The sequence below is a fragment of the Homarus americanus genome, unplaced genomic scaffold, assembly GCF_018991925.1.
Source record: "Homarus americanus isolate GMGI-L3 unplaced genomic scaffold, GMGI_Hamer_2.0 scaffold20322, whole genome shotgun sequence".
NCBI classification, from domain to species: domain Eukaryota; kingdom Metazoa; phylum Arthropoda; class Malacostraca; order Decapoda; family Nephropidae; genus Homarus; species Homarus americanus.
In genome coordinates this window covers 354867-378295 of record NW_024740482.1, presented here as the reverse complement: position 1 = coordinate 378295, position 23429 = coordinate 354867, and the positions used below count along the sequence as shown (strand labels likewise).

The window sequence follows — 23429 nt, the reverse complement described above, 5'->3', positions numbered from 1 at the left end:
TTACTTTATATTGTTTTCATTACTGTAATTATTATATTTTAACTAAATATTATTCTACCTATATTATTCTCTTTATACGAAAAATGACAGCACATACGACACAGCATACTAGGGTTTAAAATGTTGGGTTTTGTTAAGTTACGTCAGGTTAGGTTAGGTTATAAAACAGAGCAATATTTAAACACACATCACAGCCCCAAGGTTAAGACACAGAACTCATCATAAAGATTTATTGGTTCGATATACCTGGTGTAGAGTTACAATAAGCTACTGCACTTGGCAACATGTGGAGTGCGCCCGTCACACGTCAAGTAACCTGGAGGGAAAATTACCTGGTGGAAGTCTTAATTGTCTCCGCCTCGCTATAATCACCTGTGTGACTCATTTACCTGTGAGTTCTAATTCATTGATGATTATAACTGTCGTGTCATAGTTAATTTGATGATTTTAACTTTACTGTCATATCAAATTGATGATTTTAACTCGTCACATTAAGGTGATAATTCTAACAACTTTAACATATTTAATTAATACTTTTATCTGCTTTAACACAATAATCTGATAATTTAAATTTCTTATCATATATAACTAATAATTTCAAAATTCTTATCAAATTTCTAACATATTTATGACATCTGACTTGATACTTTTAACATTCACAAATCTAAGCTTAAACAAGCAGTGTCATTCTTAACAATAACACGTCCAATAAGGGCTTAACACAGCTTCAGAGAGTCCCTCCCTTGGCCACATCTGTCCACATTATTATTACACTGTCTTCTCCTTTTGTGTCGACGAGGACACCTCTAGTTGCTGGCCTGAGACTCTGGTTGGCTTGTGGTGGTTGTTCCATACTACGCAACACAGTGATTGTCTGGCGAGTCATCAGATGGTCTTTCATACCCTTCTTGCCCGTACGCTCTTCAGGGTGTTTTGAACGGTGATTTCGAAGTTAATTGGTGAACCTTGAGAGCATTATCAGGAGTCTCAGCCAACCAGAGGCTTATGTAAGGCCTCAGGTCTTCTCTTCTGGTTGCAGGGTGTGGTAGTGAACAGATCTCACTGTGGCAGGAGAGAGAGAGAGAGTGCGATGTGTGTGTGTCGGGCCACACAAGGATGATCTTTTGGGGAAGACTTGGGCTGTGTAGGGCCTTGAGAACTCAGGTCATGTCAGGCCCCTGGAAGCTCACGTCATGAGGGGCCTGGGGTCACGTCGTTTTGCGCCTTGGAAAGTCAGTCAGGTGGGTTGGTTCTGGGTCTGGTGGGTCAGTTCTGGGTCTGGTGGGTCAGTTCTGGGTCTGGTGGGTCCTTACGGAGGGAAGTGGGGGATGGGCATAGCACCTGTATGGTAGTTGAGAATAATAATACCCGTTTTATGACAAGCACCGCGTCAGCTGTACCTCTGCCACGAACAACATGATAAAAAACACAGACACTTGAGTTAACATGTAGATCAAAAAGCCTCATTAGTTAAATGCTACGTTGCAAGCTAAAGTTTCGAACTGATTCTTGACACTAAAAGTCATTAAAAGTTACTCATATTTATTGACTCAGTTGCCACTGCATTCCCCTTTTAATTTTTTAAGATCTAAATTGAGGAAAAGTTTTGAATTAATGATACAAAGAAGTATTATATTAGGTTGATTTCCACCAAGAGTGTCTCACAAATACATAACGGGTCGTCACCGCCAAAGTAAGACAAATAAAATTTTTGTAGTACTTTGAGGTCACAGCTGCGGGTTGCTGGCGTCAGCACTGGCCGCAACTTGTGTGGTGGTGAGCCACAGAAGCCTGGGGAAGGTGTCAGCCTCGTACAGCCTTGACGCTCTGGTAAGGCTGACGGTGAAGAACTGAAGAAAGATAACCTTTAAGTGAAACTGGCCTTGATAACCCAGCTTCATCATGATGACTGAGGCAAGCGGTTGACTAGCACATTGGCCCCGACAAAAGATGCAAAACACAATCAAGATTTATTAGCTTTGGTAATGCAGAAGATGAAGAAAAAGAATATTTCTGTCTAGATGACGTGTACTGTGCTGATCAAGTTAATGCCTTGGGATCACTACTGGATTTGAAAAATATACTTTTATCTCTATTTATTTACAGTTACCCAGCACCATCGCACAGGACAACATTCTTATCAACGTTTATGAACAAGGTTATACAACATCGTTTTCTTAATATTTGGTGGGCACTTGAGGGACTAGTGAGTTCCTGGAGAAAGTGGGAAAGAAGTGAAGGTGTTGAAGGGAATAATTAATGATGAAGAAGGGATGTGTGTTACTCGAGGAAGGCAGAGTCATCCTCGGCTGACGGGGACAACGGTGGGGTTGACATACGTCTACAAGGGATAGGTTTACCCACCGGAGTCTTGTCGTCACTTCTGATGTTGAACTTCCCTAAGGCTCTGGCCACTGCCCCGTCACACACCCCTCCCCACGGTCTGGCTCGGTTGTTGCCTGTGGGCTCGAGGTGGACGGAGTTCGACCTAGACCTCCCCTTGTGCTGTAAGGACCCTGTTGACCCACCAGACTGAATGCTCATAGATCGGCCGCGACCTTTCCACTCTGGCGACAAGTCTGTGTCTGTGCTCGGACTGCAAGAACCACAGTTATCCCGGTCTAAGGAACCCTCGCTGCCTTCACTCACCATACTGCCAATGTCACTGTTGGCAGAGATGGATCTTACGTATGAAGGTAAACACTTTCTCTTGCCGTGACCATCGTCCTCTTCGTCTATGATGGTTAGATCCCCGGAGCCTCCGAGGCCTTGTTCTGATGCAGTCTGTAAATTTCTGTTCTCAGACTCATCCTCATCTTTCTTATCTACAGTTGGCTCAGAGATTACCTGTGTTTGTTGTTCTTGTTTTGACTCAGTTATGGTGCTGCCTGACTCACTTGACACATTACTCTCCATAATTCGGCTTCTGTTGTATATGCTTGTATCGTCTAGCGACACATACGCCTCATCGATGTCTCCACGAGTCTCCTGTTTAACAATGTTGTCGTTGACGTCACCACTGGGAGGTACTGCCTTCGTGTTATCGGTAAAGATCTTGATTTCGGGGAGGTCTAGTGAGGTGGGCCTCTTGGGCCTGGTGGGGGTTCGTGGACTATCCAGGTTTCCGTCGACGCTTTCCAGGGAGGACGCCTGGGAGACGTCACTTCCTCCACTGGAATGTTTCTTAGTTTTGTGCTTCCCAGTTGGTGTTGTACTACGAGGTCTCTCTAGCGACGAGCCCGCACTGTTATTGTTCTTACCAAGTCTTAACCTCTCACTAACTGGACTTCTGTCAAGGTCTACGGAACTACGTCTTCTGTTACTCAGACTGTTTCTTCTCTCTCCTTTCTCCTGTTTCTCCAGTCGCTCTTGCTGGCGTTCGTGTCGCTCAGCCAGGCGTTGCTCAACGTGTGATACTGATCGTCGACGGCCACTTGGAGACGACGCACCTTCAGTGGTTTTCTCCTGTGTTGTTCTGTTGGTTGTTCTCGACACAACTTCTGGATCACTGACCAAGTTCCCTTTCTGTTTCTCTCTCTCTTCTTTCTCTCTCTCTTTTCTCTCTTTGCGCCGTCTTTGTGCTTCTCGCTTCATACGTTCTGCTCTGTTAACTTTAGGGATTTTCTGAGTTAGCTGTGCCTCAGATTGTCTGTGATTGTGACGTGGACAGCGCTTGTCACAGATGTCGCCACCCCGACCACCTCGACCACCACCTCTAAGACGTGCCTCATTTGCCATGTCTCCACACCTTCCAGTCTTTGGGGCGTCCTGTGAGGTTATGACGCTGTTCATGTTGGTGTTGTGTCTAGTGACGAGATCATTGTAATCCTCGTCGTCCTTGGAGAATCTTGATTCGAAATAGCCAAGTTTGCGTGAGTAATCGATTCCATCAATCTGGTCAATGGCAGCTAAACTTTTGTACATTCTGCAAGTTATGTCATTGTCCTTGTCATCACTGGGGGTGAGCATCGGGACGAAGATATTATTGCAGCTCTGATATCTTGAGTTAACTTGACTGAGTTGTGAGAGAGCTGAGAGAGCTTCTACGGACTGTGAGAATGACCGAAGACCCATCAACCTCTCATGGGATTTTGAAAGTCCAAGTTTTGCATCGAAAAGTCTTTCTCGGGATTTAGATATTGTTTTCTTCAAGTTGGACATCTGGATTCTCTCTGACAACACCTCTCGTGACTTAGACATACTCCTGAGGCGGTCAAGGTTAGGTCTTGATGCTGTCCTGGACTCCTGACGCTGTAGAGATGATGGGGCCACAGGGGGCATGAAGGTGACAGGTGAGGTGACGGTCGAGCTGGGATCTGGGAAAGGAGGTGCTTGCTTGATTGGGGTGTTGGGATGGAAGGGCGGAAGACCAATGTCCATGGTTGGTGATGTGATCTCCGAGGGCGCCATGATGGAACCCGGCGTGATGGGTGTAGGCGTGATGGGAGGTGCTGGTGTTGACACAGGGGTGATAGGAAGAGTCGTGGGTCGTGTCGGTCTATCCATCTCTTTCTTCATCCAGGGATGGTCGAGGCACTCCCGTACGCTCATGCGACGTCTGGTGGAAGAAAACGGAACTGTAGTTAGAAACAAGTTAATTTTCAGTCACTATGACCATAAATACATGAACCTGGTAGCCAAAGGGTTGAAAACATTGTCAACAGAGATGATGAAAGTTATATAATTAAGGAATGGGTCACCTGATTGATAAGTAACATACAGGTGAAATAAGTGATACAAATATGGTTTATAATAACAAGGGGAAGAAAAGTTATTCAACAGGGAATTTCAGTATAGTAACAATACAAAAAATGTGTGTGTGTGTGTGTGTGTGTGTGTGTGAGGATGACAGCACAAGAGCTCATGCCAGTGCTGTGAGGCTAAACAGGCCACCAGAAGGCACGAGGCATCAACACCCACTCTGGCTGCCTCACTAGTAGGCGTTTGATGAAGTCAATGGCCTCAGCAGAGATGTCTTCAAAGAGCTCCTCGGGGAAGTCAAGCTCCCCCCGCGAGATCTCCAGGAACGTCTCTTGGTCTGTGTCGCCCCCGAACGGTAAGAACCCCGTCAGGAGCACGTAGGTCAGCACTCCCAGAGACCTGTGGGGGAGGATATGACTTAGTTGGGTGTCTTATGATAGCAGGAGAGAGAAAGCAACAGTTTACCTTCTAAGATAACAGGTGATAACATATATAAGAGATATAACCAAGTATATTATCAAAGAGTATATCATAACACACACACACACACACACACACACACACACACACACACACACCTGAAGAATCTCTACCCTAGCATAATTCATTTAAAGATTAACCTAACCTAACCTAACCAAAACTAATCTAACGTAACCTGGCGTCCCACTTCCTCCAGTAACCAAATAATCTTGGTAATATACAAAAATAAAACTGATTTGCAAGAAAAAATGAATGGGTAAACTTGTGAAATTGTTATATACACGTACTGAACATATAACATCTATGAACCTTTGACCTTAGATAATGAGGTCACTAGAGTGTTTCTTTTTTTTCGAGTGAAGATTTTGAGCTAGTAAACACAACCTTTGACCTCTGACCTCTAATAATAGGAGTTCCAAAAATACTAGTGTGACCTTATTACTACTTTCAGTTATATTACTGACCTGTGACCTGTTGAAAATAAGGTCACCAAGATAATACTATGTCCAAAATATTATTCCATTGATATTACTGACCCCTGACCTTAGACCTGTTGATAATAAGGTCACCCAAAGCCATCTCCTGTGACCTAGATTTCTCATTTATAAACATATTGACCCCTGACCTTTGGCCGATATTTTGTGGCATTTGTAACGTTTGGCTGATCGGTATTTAAGGCCGACCTAACCTAACCTAACCTAACCTAACCTAACCCAACCCAACCCAACCTTGTCCTAACATTAAGATACTCCTGTAGATTAATAAAGGTGGTTTAGTTAAAGGGCTAATTAGTATCTACCTGACACTTACCACATGTCAGTCTTCTTGGTGATCGGCTCATAGAGGAGGATCTCAGGGGCTGTGGGAGGCAGGAGAGTGTTAGTTAGTCGGTCACTTAATGGTTAACTAGCGTCCTGTTCTGAGGGTTGGCGACCACAGCCCACAAAGAATAAATCACCCAGCCGAAGGTGCCTTCCTCCTGTTCTGAGGGTTGGTGACCACAGCCCACACCACATAAACAGCTCACACGTCTCAACATAATATTTTCCCTACACATTTGTCTGTACAGGTAAAAACAGGTTCACGTTTACGAGGTTATTAAAGCCTCAAATATAACCTGGACCCAAATATGAGTCACTATCACCTGGGTGTGCTGTTTCCTGTCACATCGTAAAGGTAAACTTATTATCGAAGGTAAACATGATTAAGGTGTTTCAGAATACCTTTCCATATAACACAACCAATTTATTTTCAAACAGAACTATTTAATTACCCCTCCCCATTACCTGGATGATTTAATTACCCCTTCCCCATTACCTGGACGATTTAAATACCCCTTCCCCATTACCTGGATGATTTAAATACCCCTTCCCCATTACTGGATCGATTAAATATCTAATGGATAATTTAATAGAGAAATCTCATCTCTGACCTAAACTAACCTAACCTAACGCTAATAGACACAGGAGCCATATTAAAACACAATATATCTATCCTCTACTATAATGTAAAATAGGTAATATATCATCCGGCAACTTAAAAGATAATATATATATCTGACGGAATATTACCAGAGCTATTGAGAGAAACAGAGTCATTTAAATTATATATCAGTCGTCTCTATAATCGAAAAAAAATATAGAATTTAACAGAAATTTAAGAGAAAAAACTAATTACATATGTACTTTGTTAATATAAGCCAACTGGGTTTGTTAACACTAAGCCAGCTGGGTTTGTTTACACTAAGCCAGCTGGGTTTTTTACACTAAGCCAGCTGTGGAGGAGAATCAACACCACTGATATTAACTCAAGTATGTAATCAGTTAAGGCGTCCTCAGTGGTGATATGAACCAGGGACGCTTGGGGTCACCTGGTGGGTCAGTCCTATAACCACTCAGCCACGGCATAATGGGTCGGTCCTGGCTAGTGTGGGTAGACGGGCTGTGGGTAGACTCCAAGGGGTGATTAGTTATGAGAGAGAGAGAGAGAGAGAGAGAGAGAGAGAGAGAGAGAGAGAGAGAGAGAGAGAGAGAGAGAGAGAGAGACTTATAACATTATACACACCCATACACATCCTAACCAGATAATCATACACACTCGAATCTTAAATCTATACACTATACGTACTCATACAGCCTGGAAATAATCGACTAATACATAGACTTGAAAATCATACACACACACTTACACACAGGTGTATAAACAAAATATACATACAGGTATACACACACAGGTATATAAACAAGGTAGAGCCACTAACCAACATAGTCCGGGGTGCCCAGTATCTCACGCACCTCCCTACCAGGCGTCAACACTCTGGAGATCTCAAAGTCACACAACTTGACGGCGCAGTCCGGAAACTCTCCCATTAACACCAAGTTCTGTGGCTGTTGGAGAAGGAGAGGGAGTGTTGGAGAGGGAGTGTTGGTGAAGCTACTAACATCACCCTCAGGTTCTAATAACGAAGTTCTCCCGAAATAGTTCCCCGTTTTCTGTCATGTCATTAAGTTTATCAGTACAAGCGACCCAAAACAATACTTTGGCGCCAAGATGTCTGGTGGTCGATGATATTATGTAAATATTTTGATGTAATATTCTGGAGATTTCTCTATAATTCTTTAATCACATTATTTCTCCACAAATTACGTCCATAAAAAATAAAGTCTTCATTATTCTAACTCTGGTGGGTTGTCTAGTCACCAGCAGACACTCATTAGAGACTCCAGTGGCCAAGGTCCATCTCCACCTCGAGTAAGGACGATTGTTCATCCTCCAGGTGTGTCTGTCTTCAAGGGGAGGGAGACTGGCGGAGACGTAGGAGGAGAATGAAGGACTTGGTGTGTGTGTGTGTGTGTGTGTGTGTGTGTGTGTGTGTGTGTGTGTGTGTGTGTGGAGAACTAATTTTCAGGTTCTGTTGTGATGTTAGGTATGGTAGTATGGTAAGTATGGTTCAGGTACTTAAAGGTGAGATTTAGGTGAAGTATCAGAAGACAGTCAGGAGAACAAAGACTGGTATACCACTCAAGAAAGACTGTCTGAGTGTCTGACAGGGAGAGATACAGTCTTGGCCAACAGATCAGTTCCCCAGAAGAGGTTTTAAAGCTCTTGTAAATCAGCGCGGGGTTGACAGGTGGTGCTGAGGTGGCCGTGTGAGGCAGCTGGTGCAGAGGTGAGTCCCAGGTGGTGGAGGACGAGGTGTGGGAGGAGGAAGGAGAGGATGTTGATGATGAGGAGAAGGAAGAAGAAGAAGAGGAACAGGACGAGAAGAAGGAAGAGGAGGAGGAGAAGAATGAAAAGGGGGGACACTTCTACACACCACCATCACCACTACCATCACTGTGTTGGGAGGAAGAAGTGTGTGGGGGAGTGAAGGGGAGGAAGGTGTGTGAGGGGGACTTGCCCAACCATAATAATAATAATGGTTGCCCCTCATGTAACGAGGATGGCCGGCCCTAGGGCCACCTCGGTGTGAATTTGTTTAAGGTGTAGAAGCTGTCGCCAACACAACAATAACACGAGTTGCATGACCCAGTGTTAAGGAATAGTCCGAGAAGACCGGACAACTCGCCAACTGCACTGACTAACTATTACCCCGGAACACGATCTGTAAATCGATTAACATCCGGGTCCCCAATTACTGCTGGGTAGACAGAGGCAAATGGCGTAAAAAAAACTTACCCATAGTTTCATCCTGCCCGGGGATCGAACCCGGGTCTACTCGCTTGCGAGGCGAGCATGCTGACCACACACACACACGGTTAAGATAACAGCAGAGTAACTGAGGTTATGAGGGAGTTATCAGCCTCTAAATTATACTGATATAAATGGTCCTGTTTATTTATCGTAAGTGTAGCAACCTGAGAATGAATATATATATACAGGTTGAGTTACCGACCTGTGTTTATGTGTGGGTTTATCATCAAAGGTCACTGTCTCCCCACCACTCACCCGTCTCCCCACCTGTCTCCCCACCACTCACCCGTCTCCCCACCTGTCTCCCCACCACTCACCTGTCTCCCCCACCACTCACCCGTCTCCCACCTGTCTCCCCACCACTCACCGTCTCCCCACCTGTCTCCCCACCTGTCGTCTCCCCACCTGTCTCCCCACCACTCACCTGTCTCCCCACCTGTCTCCCCACCACTCACCCGTCTCCCCACCTGTCTCCCCACCCGTCTCTGTCTTCCCACTTGTCTCCCCACCACTCACCTGTCTCCCCACCCGTCTCCCCACCACTCACCCGTCTCCCCACCCGTCTCCCCACCTGTCTCCCCACCCGTCTCCCCACCACTCACCTGTCTCCCCACCACAAAACACTGTGTCGTGTAAATGAAGATTAATGAGGGTAACTGGCCGCTGGGAGTATAATTTTATGTCACTTTAAGACGAGAAAGATCTGTGGAGATGGTCCGTCAATGACCAGCTTACTGTAAACACGGGGGCCAGTGGTGACGTATTTTTATCTCTTTTACCTGCGGGGGAGAAGCACCCTGAGACGAGAGGTAATTACCCTAAAACGACAGGTGTAACGGATACTTCCCATTGGTGGTGTGGCGTAGGTATAACCGTCCCAGTCATAATCCACAGTTAGTGATGCAATACTAACACAGCTAAAGAAACCAGCACTAACAGATGTCTCGCTCCTACAGTTCACTTACTCAAGCTATCCTGAATTAACCCAAGCAAGGAGGGGGGAAGGGGGAGCTACACCACACCACGTACACATAAGATCCATAGTTCGAGTAGTGAGTTAAGTGAGTGTCGCCTTTATGTACAGGAGGGGTGGGGGGGCTCTCTGTATCGCCGGGGCTTTCAATTAGGTGGACTCAGCGAGGAAAATAGTGAATGGCAGTTGAGGGAGAGACTGTTGTTTACGTGTGGTGCTGCCGAGGTTGAGTGTTGGGTGACTTATGGCTCGGTGATGGAAGGGGAGAGGCGAAGGGGAGAGGCGGAGGGGAGAGGCGGAGGGGAGAGGGGGAGGGGAGAGGCGGAGGAGAGAGGCAGAATGAAGAAGAGGGGGAGGTGGAAGAGAGGAGGAAAAGAGAGGAAAAGGTGGAGGGAATAGGATGAAAGAAGGAAGGGAGAGGCAGATAGGAGTGGCGGAATGGAGAGGCGAGAGAGACGGAGAGGGAGGAGACAAGTGGAGCAGGTGGAGGCGAGAGAGACGGAGAGGAAGGAGACAAGTGGAGCAGGTGGAGGCGTTGAAGACAAGATTAAGAGTGAAGACAGCCGTAACACAGACCCAGACAAGACAATATAACGAAGACAAATGGAACTGAGATTCTTAACAGGAGAAATGAACTCAGGTGTCGAATCCTCTTAAAATCCAAAGGTGTATGTTTATATCGCCTTCATTATCTAAAGGTGTATGCTGTCTGTCCAGGTGAGCGGTGAATACTGACCCCTACTAGCTGGTGAGCGTAAACCTGTGACAAATACAAAATAAACAACAAAAACATAACAATCTCTGGTTAGAATTGTGCTGGTAACATGAACGACCATAATGCTTGTGCCAGAACTATTACTACACGCTTCCCTCACTCACTCATCAGCACAGACCAGGGCGTTCAAGTGCCTCAGATGAACGTGTTTTAAAAGATTTTACTTGTGGTGTTTGTTCCAGTATCTTTCCTTCGCTAAATATTATTGACCCCCATGTTTATGTCAGCATCAGAGGACAAGTTGTTTACCAAGTGTGGAGTTTGGGATTAATTTTCTTCCAGTTAACAGTCAAATCAGATTTCTTAAAATAACTAATATATCCCCATGACATATATAAATTTAAATGCCATAAACTCATCTTAATATCTCCAATGACTTTAAAAGATTTTATTCTTCAGAGAGTCAACATTTAAATTCCTATAATGTTTTAAAAGACCTCCTTCTCAGCCATCAATATATTAGCTGTATCACCCCAGCAGAGTGTGAGTGTCAATGTTTACGATTTCTCTCCGGTGTTGATCTGACTGTGTGTACGGCGGGTGTCAATACTGAAGGAGGGTGATGGCGAGGCACGTAGACACTCGTCAATAAAAGGCCTGTCGCCTCACTGCCTCTTCACGAGTCCAGAGATCCAGACACCTTACAGGACTTGTTGGCGAGCGTACATTCTCTCCTCCATCCCCCTCACGACAGGTCCTCCTGTCACTCCTAGGGCCCTACCGTCACTCCTGGGACCATCTCGTCACTCCTAATGCTCTTCCGTCAATCCTAATTCCTTTTTGTCACTCTTACGGTCCTCCCATCACTCCTAGGATCCCCCCGTCACTCCTAGGGCCCTCCCGTTACTCCTAGGACCCTCCCGTCACTCCTAGGCCCTTCCATCACTCCTAGGTCCGCCCGACACCACCTCACCTCTCCCCCCTACACCTCTGGCGGCCTTTTAATCAGCTTGTTATTAATAATTCCACCTTTAAACCAAGACATAAACCTCATTTGTATCGACCCATAAACATGAAAACTTTATGTAATTTTTTGCATCAAGTCGAAGGTCTGTGTGGTGTTGGAATCCCTCTGTGTTGACTTAAGATCGTCAACACAGGATTTAATACTCAAATGCCCTCAGTAAACACTAACATTTATATCCATGCTCACTGATATATTTTTTTCTATCTTAATGCACTACTGTAGACACAACAAATTCCTAGTGACACAGTGCAAGTTACATAATTAATTTGTTATATTTACAATTAGCTATAACAACAAACTGGTCAATTTATAAGTTCTTCCTCATCCAAACCTGTTAATATATCATTCATTAAGACCCTCTAACACCTGGTTCTAATTACAGGTAAGAACAGGCCCTCTCTAACACCTGGTTCTAATTACAGGTAAGAACAGCCTCTCTAACACCTGGTTCTAATTACAGGTAAGAACATGAGACTTACCTTTATGTCTAGATGAACAAGGTTACGGTCGTGGATAAACACCAGTCCCTCAAGGAGCTGTCGCGTGAAGCTGATGACGTCACGTTCATACGGTACCATGTCTTGGTCCAGCAGGGTCTGTAGGTCACCCCCTGCCGCACTGTGTGGAGGAGAACACCTGTTAATACTGTGTGTAGGTCTTGTAGGAAAGAACATAATATAACATATAAAATTTCAGTACAATAAATAAGTCACCTCACACCACCACCACAGGACCAGTGAACAACAACAATAAATATTTCAAAATCAAGAAAGTTTAATTTGATTATTTCCTTAAAGTTTGAGGTGAGTGAAAAGTTACCAAGAGAGAGAGAGAGAGAGAGAGAGAGAGACTTGACCTCTTAAATAAGGGTCTCGACCTGAACGTTTTACCACTGAGGTTACGACCATGTGTGCGTGTGTGTGTGTGTGTGTGTGTGTCTTTGTTTTGTAATATATACACGAATGATTCAACTAAACACTCTTATAATCTTACAACTCCCACACACTCACCAAACCTGCAACTCAAATGGGCCTCAGAAAAGTATTTGTCTTACTATTTTTGTAACAATGTGGAGAGAGAGAGAGAGAGAGAGAGAGAGAGAGAGAGAGAGAGAGAGAGAGAGAGAGAGAGAGAGAGAGAGAGAGTAGCATAAGTGTATCGCAGGCCTCAGTATAAGTGTGTACCTGTAGCCAAGTTTATGTACCAGGAGCCAGACTTTGCACCTTACACCTGCCTTCACTAATAATAAACACGACACAGAGACTCTAATTAATACTATCACCTTTAATATTACCTGAACCATTTATCACTATAGGTATGTATTTAATTATATAATATACGACTGTTTTATAACATATGTATGTATTTATATATAACATTAGCGAGCGGTAAACGCAGAGTGGTTGTGTGGTGTAAATATTTATGGTGTTATCAAAGGGCGCCGCTGTCACCTGTGTTCATACACCTGTTGTATACCATGGTGTCCTCCTCACCTTCTCTACCTCCTCCTCCTCCTCCTGCTTCTCTTCCCACCTTACCTCCTCCTCCTCCCCTTCTTCTCTTCCTCCCTCCTCACCTCACCATCCACCCTGACTTCACCACCAAGGAGGTTAGCGCAGTAACAGTGTCCATGGTAAGGTAATAACTCAACCGGGAGAACCACACACACGTACCACACATCTGACACAGGTAGTGTAAGGTACCACACACCTGACACAGGTAATGTAAGGTACCACACACCTGACACAGGTAATGTAAGGTACCACACACCTGACACAAGTAATGTAAGGTACCACACACCTGACACAAGTAATGTAAGGTACTACACACCTGATACAGGTAATGTAAAATACCACACACCTGACACAGGTAATGTAAGGTACCACACACCTGACACAGGTAATGTATGGTACCACACACCTGACACAGGTAATGTAAGGTACCACACACCTGACCAGAAGCAGCCAGGTGTGTTAACCAGCTTAGTTTAAAACCTTCATCATACAAGTGTTTATAATGGTCGTTCTTCCTCTAACTCTATATCCCTCGGTGACATCAGCCTCATAAAGTTTACAACGATAAATAAACTGCCACAACACTTTCCCTCGTCACCCAGCGAGGTACACCATATTATTTACCACATCACGTCAAGGCTGCCATAACCTGCCGGGGAGGTCTGCTCTCACCTTCTCTCAAGTGTCAATTAATTTACCATCACTCGACGCTGCCCGCCTCACGTCGTGACGGCCGGGGGACCACAAGACAAGTATAACGTCCAAGCGCCACTCCAACAACCAGACGTCCTCCTCGACACACACACACACACACACACATCTTACAGCGGCCACGACTGTCACCTTCACCTGGGAGGCTGGACGGGTGACAGTGGTGACAGCGTTGTGAACACAATGGCTGGCCGGGGTGGTGGTAACGGGATAAACAAGGTGTCAACGAGTGTTAGGCAGTGTCAGGCAGTGTCAGCGAGTGTCAGACAGTGTCAGGCAGTGTCAGCGAGTGTCAGGTAGTGTCAGGCAGTGTCAGACAGTGTCAGGCAGTGTCAGACAGTGTCAGGCAGTGTCAGCGAGTGTCAGGTAGTGTCAGGCAGTGTCAGACAGTGTCAGGCAGTGTCAGACAGTGTCAGGCAGTGTTAGGCAGTGTCAGCGAGTGTCAGGCAGTGTCACTGAGTGTCAGGCAATGTCTGGGAGTGTCAGCGAGTGTCAGGCAGCGTCAGGGAGTGTCAGAGAGTGTCAGCGAGTGTCAGGGAGTATCAGTGAGTGTCAGGGAGTGTCAGCGAGTGTCAGGCAGTGTCAGGGAGTGTCAGCGAGTGTCAGTGAGTGTCAGGGAGTGTCAGCGAGTGTCAGGGAGGGCAGAGGAGGATTATTGAGTATTAAGGAGTGTCAGGCAGTGTCAGGAAGTGTCACGCAGTGTCAGGAAGTGTAAGGGAGGGTTAGAGAGGGTCAGGTCAGGTCAGTAAACAGCCTCAGCAATCATTCTTATAAACACTGCCAGAAATAATTACGAAAAAGACAAACTAACACACAGGTAATGTTTACAGGTGAGAAATGAACGATGAAAGTATAATATGGTTAAAACTATCAATACTTTTATATAACAGAGGTCAGGTGTGTGTGTGAGTGTGTGTGTGAGTCAGGTGTGTGTGAGTAAACGGCCCTGGACAAAGATGTTTACACTTCCAGATGTTTTTTTTAAGACGTTTCAGTGTAGGAGGAAGATGGTGACAGAAGGGAATAAATAAGGAAATAATGAATAAATGTAGAGAATAGAAGATATATGAAGAAAATACACACACACACACACACACACACACACACACACACACACACACACACACACACACACACACACACACACAAACACACACACACACACACACACACATACACACACACACACACACACACACAACCAATTGTTTTCCATTTGTACCGCCACCAACACTTTCACTCACCCATGTTAACTCTCACACCACCATAAGTGCTGATTACCACATAAGGTCCCCCACTACAGGTGTTGATTCACAGCGACAGGTGAGCCAATACAGGTGTTTAATGGTTACAGGTGTTGCCCGGCTACAGGTATTAATCAAACATAGGTGTTTCATCGCCACAGGTGTTAGCTTAGATCATAGGTGTTGCTCTGACACATAGGTTGAGCCATCACAGGTGTTTAAGTGCCACAGGTGTTGGTCCGTTACATATGTTTACCGGCCTCTAGCGATGACCAGTGCAGGTGTTCTACCTCCTCCCTAACCTCTCCCCCTCCTCCTGCACCCCCTCACCCCTCCCTCACCCCTAATCCCTCACTCCTGCTCCCTTCTCCCTGACCCTTCACTACCCCCCTCACCCCTCACACGAAGGCCAGGTGAGGGGGGGGGGTACACCGGGCAGAGGGAGTAACACGCCTCCTAATTACAGGTATCAGCCACAGGTGAGCTGAAACCCTGACACCACCGCCAGGTAACACGACCGCTTGATTTAATTAGATTAGAGAGAGGATAAGGCGATCACTGTCACTCTCTGTCTGTTCCTTCTGTCCTTCCTTCCTTCTATCTTCCTTCCTTCCTTCCTTCCTTCCTTCCTCCCTCCTTCCTTCCTTCCTTCATTCTATCTTCCTTCCTTCCATCTTATATCTTCCTCCCCCATCCTTCTATCTTCCTTCATCCTTCTTATTCCCGTCTCTTCTCCCTCCTTCCTTCCTCGTTTCTCCTAACCTAACCTAACCTAACCTAACCTTCGACTATGATGACTTAATCCCTTTGAGCACAATTACTTAACAACCACACCAATTCCCACCCCACAATCAACAACTACCACCACAACACAGTTAACACGAAGGGGTTGTACAGGTGAGCAACACGACACCCACTTAACTCATTACCTGCCTAATTGCTCACCTGTCCTGAGAACACCTGTAGTAAGACTCCTGGATATAACTGGAGTCGTTTGGCGGAGAGAGAGAGAGAGAGAGAGAGAGAGAGAGAGAGAGAGAGAGAGAGAGAGAGAGAGAGAGAGAGAGAGAGAGAGAGAGAGAGGTGTAGGTAGGTGAGGTAAGAGATATGGATAAATTTATATTGTATTATACCTGGATATCGGTACATGGATAACACACCTTTATCCAACCATAGTTCATAGACCATTAATGACAAAATATAGCTGTAGGATTATTGAGTGTTGTTATACATTCATACGTTAACAATAAACAAAGATAAATTGTTTGCATCCAGAAGTATAAATATTTTGTTATTTTTAGCGAATTTTTCACCTCCTTGTATACGAAGATCCAAACAGTGTGACCAATTGGTGATTGTTCTTCCTTTGGCAACAGTGGCTCTCTGGCAGGTAATGGGGTGGTGGTGAGCTGTTGGCATCTGTGGCCTGGGGTGGTGATGGTGGGGGGGTGATGGTGGGGGGGTGATGGTGGGGGTGATGGTGGGTGGTGATGGTGGGTAGGATGGTGGGTATGGTGGGTGATGGTGGGGTGATGGTGGGTGGTGATGGTGGGGGTGATGGTGGGTGGTGATGGTGGGGGTGATGGTGGGGGTGATGGTGGGGGGTGATGGTGGGGGGTGATGGTGGGTGGAGGATGGTGGGGGGATGGTGGGGGTAGATGGTGATGGTGGGGGTGATGGTGGGTGGTGATGGTGGGGGTGATGGTGGGGGGGTGATGGTGGGGGTGATGGTGGGGGTGATGGTGGGGGTGATGGTGGGGGGGTGATGGTGGGGGGTGATGGTGGGGGGGTGATGGTGGGGGTGATGGTGGGGGTGAGGGTGATGGTGGGTGGTGATGGTGGGGGTGATGGTGGGGTGATGTGGGTGGTGATGGTGGTGATGGTGGGGGTGATGGTGGGAAGGTGTGTGGTGGTAGTGGTGGTAGGTGGCGGTAGAGGTAGTGGTTCTTCCCAAGTAAAGACAGCGACGCGACACTGCCTGATAAATCCAGGACCCCAGGCCACTGTGTGTCCCCTCCTGTCTCTCTCTCTCTCTCTCTCTCTCTCTCTCTCTACCCTTGTTCTCTACTACTAAAGACACACGTTAAGACGTTTCGTATCACCCAATAGGAGGAAGGAGGAAGAGCAGGAGGAGGAGGAGGAGGAAAAAGAGGAGGAGGAGGAGGAGGAGGAGGAGGAGGAGGAGGAGGAGGAGGAGGAGGAGGAGGAGGAGGAGGAGGAGGAGGAGGAGGAGGAGAGGGGGAAGAGGAGGAGGAGGAAGAGAAGAAGGGAGAGGGGGAGGAAGAGAAGAAGAAAGAGGAGGAAGAGAAGAAGGAAGAGGAGGAGGAGGAGGAGCCTCTCTTACACCGTGACCAAGTAACCTGTGTGTGTCGGGCAGTACACATGGAGGGTAAACTATCTTGGCTCTAATGCATGAGGGGATAATGTCTAGATTTGTCTATCCCTTGAACCAAACGATCATTGATGGACCGCTTGGCTGTTTGGGCCATTACTTGGACCAATACTTGGACCACCATCATTACCTGGACCATTAACTGGACCATGGTGTTCAGGTCCCGTAGATTTAAATATCCCGCACCAAGGTCCATGTGTCCTCCAGTCAGCTCTATGGATGCTTACCTTGACTGACTGACTGATCCACTTACTGACTTAATCTACCTTTCCACACACACACACACACACTTCACTCGGGTCAATATAGTGTTCAAATATACGGACCACTGATCACAATCTTTTCCTCAGTCAGGTGTTGTAGTTACCTGATAACCGGAGGCAAGACAATGGTAGTTTGTTGACACTCACCTCTAGGTAAGGGGGGCGTAAGATTCATAATATATATCTTGGCTATTGACTTTACCTTATACTGAGTGACCTTATGACCTGCCTCATCAAGTGTCTTATGTAGAGGTTGACGCTGACGGTACAACCCCTTCCTTCCTGACAGCTGATCACCTCAACAACAACAACAACAAAAACAGCGACAAAACAACAACAATAACTACAGGTGATAAAGCCTCGTCACAACACTGATTTAGATAACAAGAACAAAAGTCATCTTAAAGTGAAGACTGATCAATATATTGCTCCAGTAACCAAACATTAATGAAATACCTGTTAATTAGTGAACTATATCGTTAACTAATGAACAAACTCACTAAAACAACTTTGATCTCTTGTTAAGTCTTCGAGTCTTCGGGTTAAGAGCACCAGGGAGACGGTCTATGTATACTAAACTGTGGGAAGATCTGGGTAACACACACACACACACACACACACACACACACACACACACACACACACACACACACACACACACACACACACACACACACACACACACACACGCACGCACGCACGCACAGCTAAAGCAATAAACTCACTTTATAAAATGCGTGAAATGTGATAAAAGAAGAACCTTAAAGAACGTTTGGGAGACACGACAGCGGGAGTTGACCCCGTGTGTGTGTGTGTGTGTGTGTGTGTCAACTAGTAGGCAACAGGAGACAGTAATTGGTGGTGGTTGGTGGTGATAGCGGCCGGGGGGGAAGGACCACAAACACACACACTCGCCCCTTCATCTAGGCCCTCGACTCTGTCATCTACACTTGTGAACCTTCACTCGGGGACAATGTGTGTTATTTACCTTGATTTATTGGGGAGAGCTGCTGTGGTAAGGGGAGGGAGGGTGCACACGACCAACACAACAGCTTTGGGTTCACAGGGCGGCGAGGCGAGGTAAGGAGGGGCGAGGTAAGGCGAGGCAGGGCGAGGCGAGGTGGACGGTGCAGGGTGCTGCTGCCATTACCCCGCTTAACATGCCACACATTCCTTAATTTCTTTACCACCGAGAGAGCAAATTTTACGACACTAATGCCTGGCTGTTTGGTAAGGCAGAGTACTCAACACACTCACCACATTGACCATTTATACACCCGGATATTTCTTATTTTTATCTTGATATTATTAAACAAAACAACCTTGAGAGTTTTACAGACATTCACCTCAGGACTCACGAGATACCTTCACTTTCTGTTGTGTCTAAGTTATTTATACTCCTTAAGTCTATCATTTATCTACTGTGGAATGATAGAATGTCGATACCCTTCACCCTGTAGCGCTAAAGAACGATCATAACAACAGGTATGCAGCTGAGAGACACAGGTGAGCACTACAATCAACACTACGTCGTCACCTGTACACACACACACACACACACACACACACACACACACACACACACACACACACACACACACACACACACACACACACACACACACACGATGAAAGGTGATCAGTTGTGGTGAGGTGACCTTTGACCCTGACTAATTGATCACCTGGTGTGTATACTGACCCTGTAGCTTTGTGTTTTTTCCTTTCTTCCTCTCTCTTTCTCTCTCCCTTCATCTTTCTCCTCTTTCTTGCCTCCCTCCACCCATCCATCCACGTCACCTCAGAGGTAAACATAATACCTACTTCATAACTACACAAATGATTTTAATTGTATAATAGAGCAGTTATACATTCTAATACAATAGTACTCAACAACAAGAGGTACTCACTACTCCATGACTAGTACTCAACAACAACAACAATAGTACTCACTACTCCATGACCAGTACCAGTTCACTCTCGGTACTGAACACGTCTCGTAGCTGTATCGTCCTGTGGGCTGGCCTCAACATGGCACACACCGCCACCTCGTGAAGGATGTCCGAGGTACAGTCAGCTCCCAGACGCAAGCGAGAGGAGAACTTGGCGGCGTATTCCTCCCCCGTAACTCTGTGTTGGCAGTGGTAGACCACGGCGAACTGTCCCCTGTGGTGGAGGAGTACATCTGAGTACATCTTATAGTAGTACATCTTATAGTAGTACAGCAGTATACATTACATAAAGGTGTATAGTACAGTGCTAGAGAGAACATCACAGATAGAATAATACTTAGACACACACTGTATAGTAATGACCTTTGTGATCACGTTAAGAAGCTATAGGGGGAGGAGGAGGGAGGGGAGGAGGGAGGGAGGGAGGGAGGGAGGGAGGAGGAGGGAGGGAGGAGGGAGGAGGGAGGGAGGGAGGGAAGGAGAGGAGGAAGGGAGGAATGGATTATATATAGATACAAACTTCTTAAAAAAATAATTAGTGGCAGCAGGTGGCAGGTGAGGTTGTACACCTGGGGGCGGTGTGAGTGTTCTGTCAGCTGACAGTTTTGTGAGATAAGAGAGGGCCTGGCGGGGCGGGGCGGGGCGGGATGTGTGTTCTTCAGTCATCTTCTCTCAACTGAAACCTGTCTCGGTGGTGTTTGTTCTCCTGTTCATTATAACAGTGACGTCAGGTATGATATATTCACCTAATTTAATTAACTTTTTTTTTCTAAGATAAGAACACTGTTTCATGTCGCCCTCATGTGTGACGTCATATGGCCATCATCCTCAGCGACTAGGATGGAAGTTAGTCCCAGCGTCACGGCGGCCGGTTAGGGGCAGTGTGGATACAGCACACGGCATACTGAGTCTTCGGTGTACAAGGAGGCCAACATTTTCCTAACACCTGTGTCAACTGTCTGTGTCCCGGGCGAGAACCACCGACCCTTAGGACAGGAACCGAGTACTGTGTGAGAGAGAGAGAGAGAGAGAGAGAGAGAGAGAGAGAGAGAGAGAGAGAGAGAGAGAGAGAGAGAGAGAGAGAGAGAGAGAGAGAGCAATAATAATAATAACAATAATAAGGCAGATAATACAAAGTCAACAGAGAATAATAATAATAACAATAATAAGGCAGATAATACACAGTCAACAGATGATAAAAGTTATATAATTAGGGAATGTGCAGGAGAAAAAAGAGGAGGAGGAGAGGAAGAGGAGGAGGAGAGGAAGAGGAGGAGGAGAGGAAGAGAAGGAGGAGAGGAAGAGGAGGAGGAGAGGAAGAAGGAAATGAAGGTCTAAACCAGAGTACACACAGCTATGGTCAACACACGCCAAATAAGGTCGATAAGGCTGGACTGTGACCATGTTGCGACCCTCACTCTACAACATACTACGGGCCACAGACACCCTATCAATCATCCTCCCTACACCCACCCAGCTACACCTTACACCCTACACACCCTACATACACCTGCATACCTACATACACCCCTACGGTCTGGTTAGGTTAGAGTTCGGATGGTTAATCTTCAGGTTAAATAAGCTTGGTGGGGTTAATCTTCAGGTGAAATAAGCTTGGTGGGGTTAATCTTCAGGTGAAATAAGCTTGGTGGGGTTAATCTTCAGGTGAGCGCTTGATCTATGGTTGTAACATGGTGGAAGGTCAGCTGTTGATGCCAGGTAGCCCCCCTCCCCCTGTGTGTGTGTGTGATGCAGGCAGATATGAACCGTCAGCCCAGGTAGGTAGTATCACTCTCAGGTAACACGACTCTACTATACCTGGCGAAGAACACTTAATTACTACTACTACTACTATTACTACTATTATAAAATTAAATATCCTAATACATAAGTAGCTACCCTAGTTGTTTTGAGTTAGTTGAGCCACAGATCTATGCGGCATTTAGTGACTGTTGCCTCATAGTCAATATCTGCAACTGTTGTCGGCTTTGGGGCCGATGCTCTCGTTCCCTTGAGGCAGAGCAAAGCCGACCTAAGGAGAGAGAATGACAGTCGACATCTCATCCAGGCTGTTGCTTCTGTTCGGAGATCACCTCCGCGAGTCTGGCGTAGAAGCATCTTGCACTTGGTCCCATCCCACCAGAGGTTGTGAACACCAGAGGAGTGAAGCTGCTCTGATCAACGCTTTGAATTCTCTCCCCGTATGCCCTTCTCTTGTCGTTCTCATTCCTCCTACTACTACTACTACATCTTCCTACCACACCGAGGTCTTGGTGTTTTCGGCGTTTAGAAATAATACCAATTGGAATTTTTTTTATTATTTTTTTGGTATTTTAGGAGTACGTCACACACACACACACACACACACACACACACACACACACACACACACACACACACAGTCATTTATGTCCAATGTATATTTTCAGCCTTGGGTTGCAAACTTTTCAATAAACCGTTTATTATTATTATATTATTATTTACACCCTGTTCCGGTCTCTGGTCTCGATACAGCTTCACTTGGTCTCGATACAGCTTCACTTGGTCTCGATACAGCTTCACTTGGTCTCGATACAGCTTCACTTGGTCTCGATACAGCTTCACTTGGTCTCGATACAGCTTCACTTCTCGATACAGCTTCACTTGGTCTCGATACAGCTTCACTTGGTCTCGATACAGCTTCACTTGGTCTCGATACAGCTTCACTTGGTCTCGATACAGCTTCACTTGGTCTCGATACAGCTTCACTTGGTCTCGATACAGCTTCACTAAGTCTCGATACAGCTTCACTTGGTCTCGATACAGCTTCACTTGGTCTCGATACAGCTTCACTTGGTCTTGATACAGATACAGCTTACAGCTTGGTCTCGATACAGCTTCACTTGGTCTCGATACAGCTTCACTTGGTCTCAGCTTCATACAGCTTCAGCTAATACAGTCTCGATACAGCTTCACTTGGTCTCGATACAGCTTCACTTGGTCTCGATACAGCTTCACTTGGTCTCGATACAGCTTCACTTGGTCTCGATACAGCTTCACTTGGTCTCGATACAGCTTCACTTGGTCTCGATACAGCTTCACCTGGTCTCCATTATTAATCTGGTAGTCTGTGACCTAACCTGAATATCTGACCAACTGAGCCGTGACGTAACACACTCGCCTAGAACCACACTACACACTTACCTACCACACACCTACCACACACCTACCACACACTTACCTACCACACACCTACCACACACTTACATACAACACGCTACACACTTAAGTAGTTAGTTCATCGTACTCAAGGGGTTAAAATCATCGTACTCAAGGGGTTAAAAATCATCGTACTCAAGGGATTAATCAAACACCTTCATTATTCACTTCCTTCACTTCCTTCACTTCCATCATTATTCACTTCCTTCACTTCCTTCACTTCCATCATTATTCACTTCCTTCACTTCCTTCATTATTCACTTCCTTCACTTCCTTCACTTCCTTCATTATTCACTTCCTTCACTTCCTTCACATCCTTCACATCCTTTCCTTCCCTCTCACGTCTTACTTACAACCCTATAGTTCTAGGTTATTCACCCACTTGTTATGACTGAGGTGTGTTATACAAGGCTCCGGGCTCCCTAATATAGGTCAGAGTGTTACTTAAGGAGCGGCTCCCTGTCATCTGTCCGTCACACCGTCACAAAGGGATAATGACTTTTTAGTATTGTCTTGAGGTAGGAGGAGAGGCGCCATGTCTCACCTGGCCAAGTAACTACCTGCGGGGA

At 46.0% G+C, this 23429-nt stretch overlaps 1 protein-coding gene across 1 annotated transcript; it reads right to left on the bottom strand.

Annotated features, from left to right (window-relative positions):
* Positions 1 to 216: 216 nt before the first annotated feature.
* On the bottom strand, positions 217 to 22581 carry LOC121875448 (citron rho-interacting kinase-like). Its single transcript, XM_042380006.1, has 7 exons — positions 22175 to 22581; positions 19664 to 19876; positions 12069 to 12207; positions 7442 to 7568; positions 5992 to 6040; positions 4921 to 5100; positions 217 to 4558 (listed from the first exon to the last, which is right to left on the bottom strand). The coding sequence occupies exons 1-7, from the start codon at positions 22579 to 22581 to the stop codon at positions 2281 to 2283; spliced, it is 3393 nt and encodes a 1130-aa protein (XP_042235940.1). The 3' UTR covers positions 217 to 2280.
* Between the last annotated feature and the right edge of the window lie 848 nt (positions 22582 to 23429).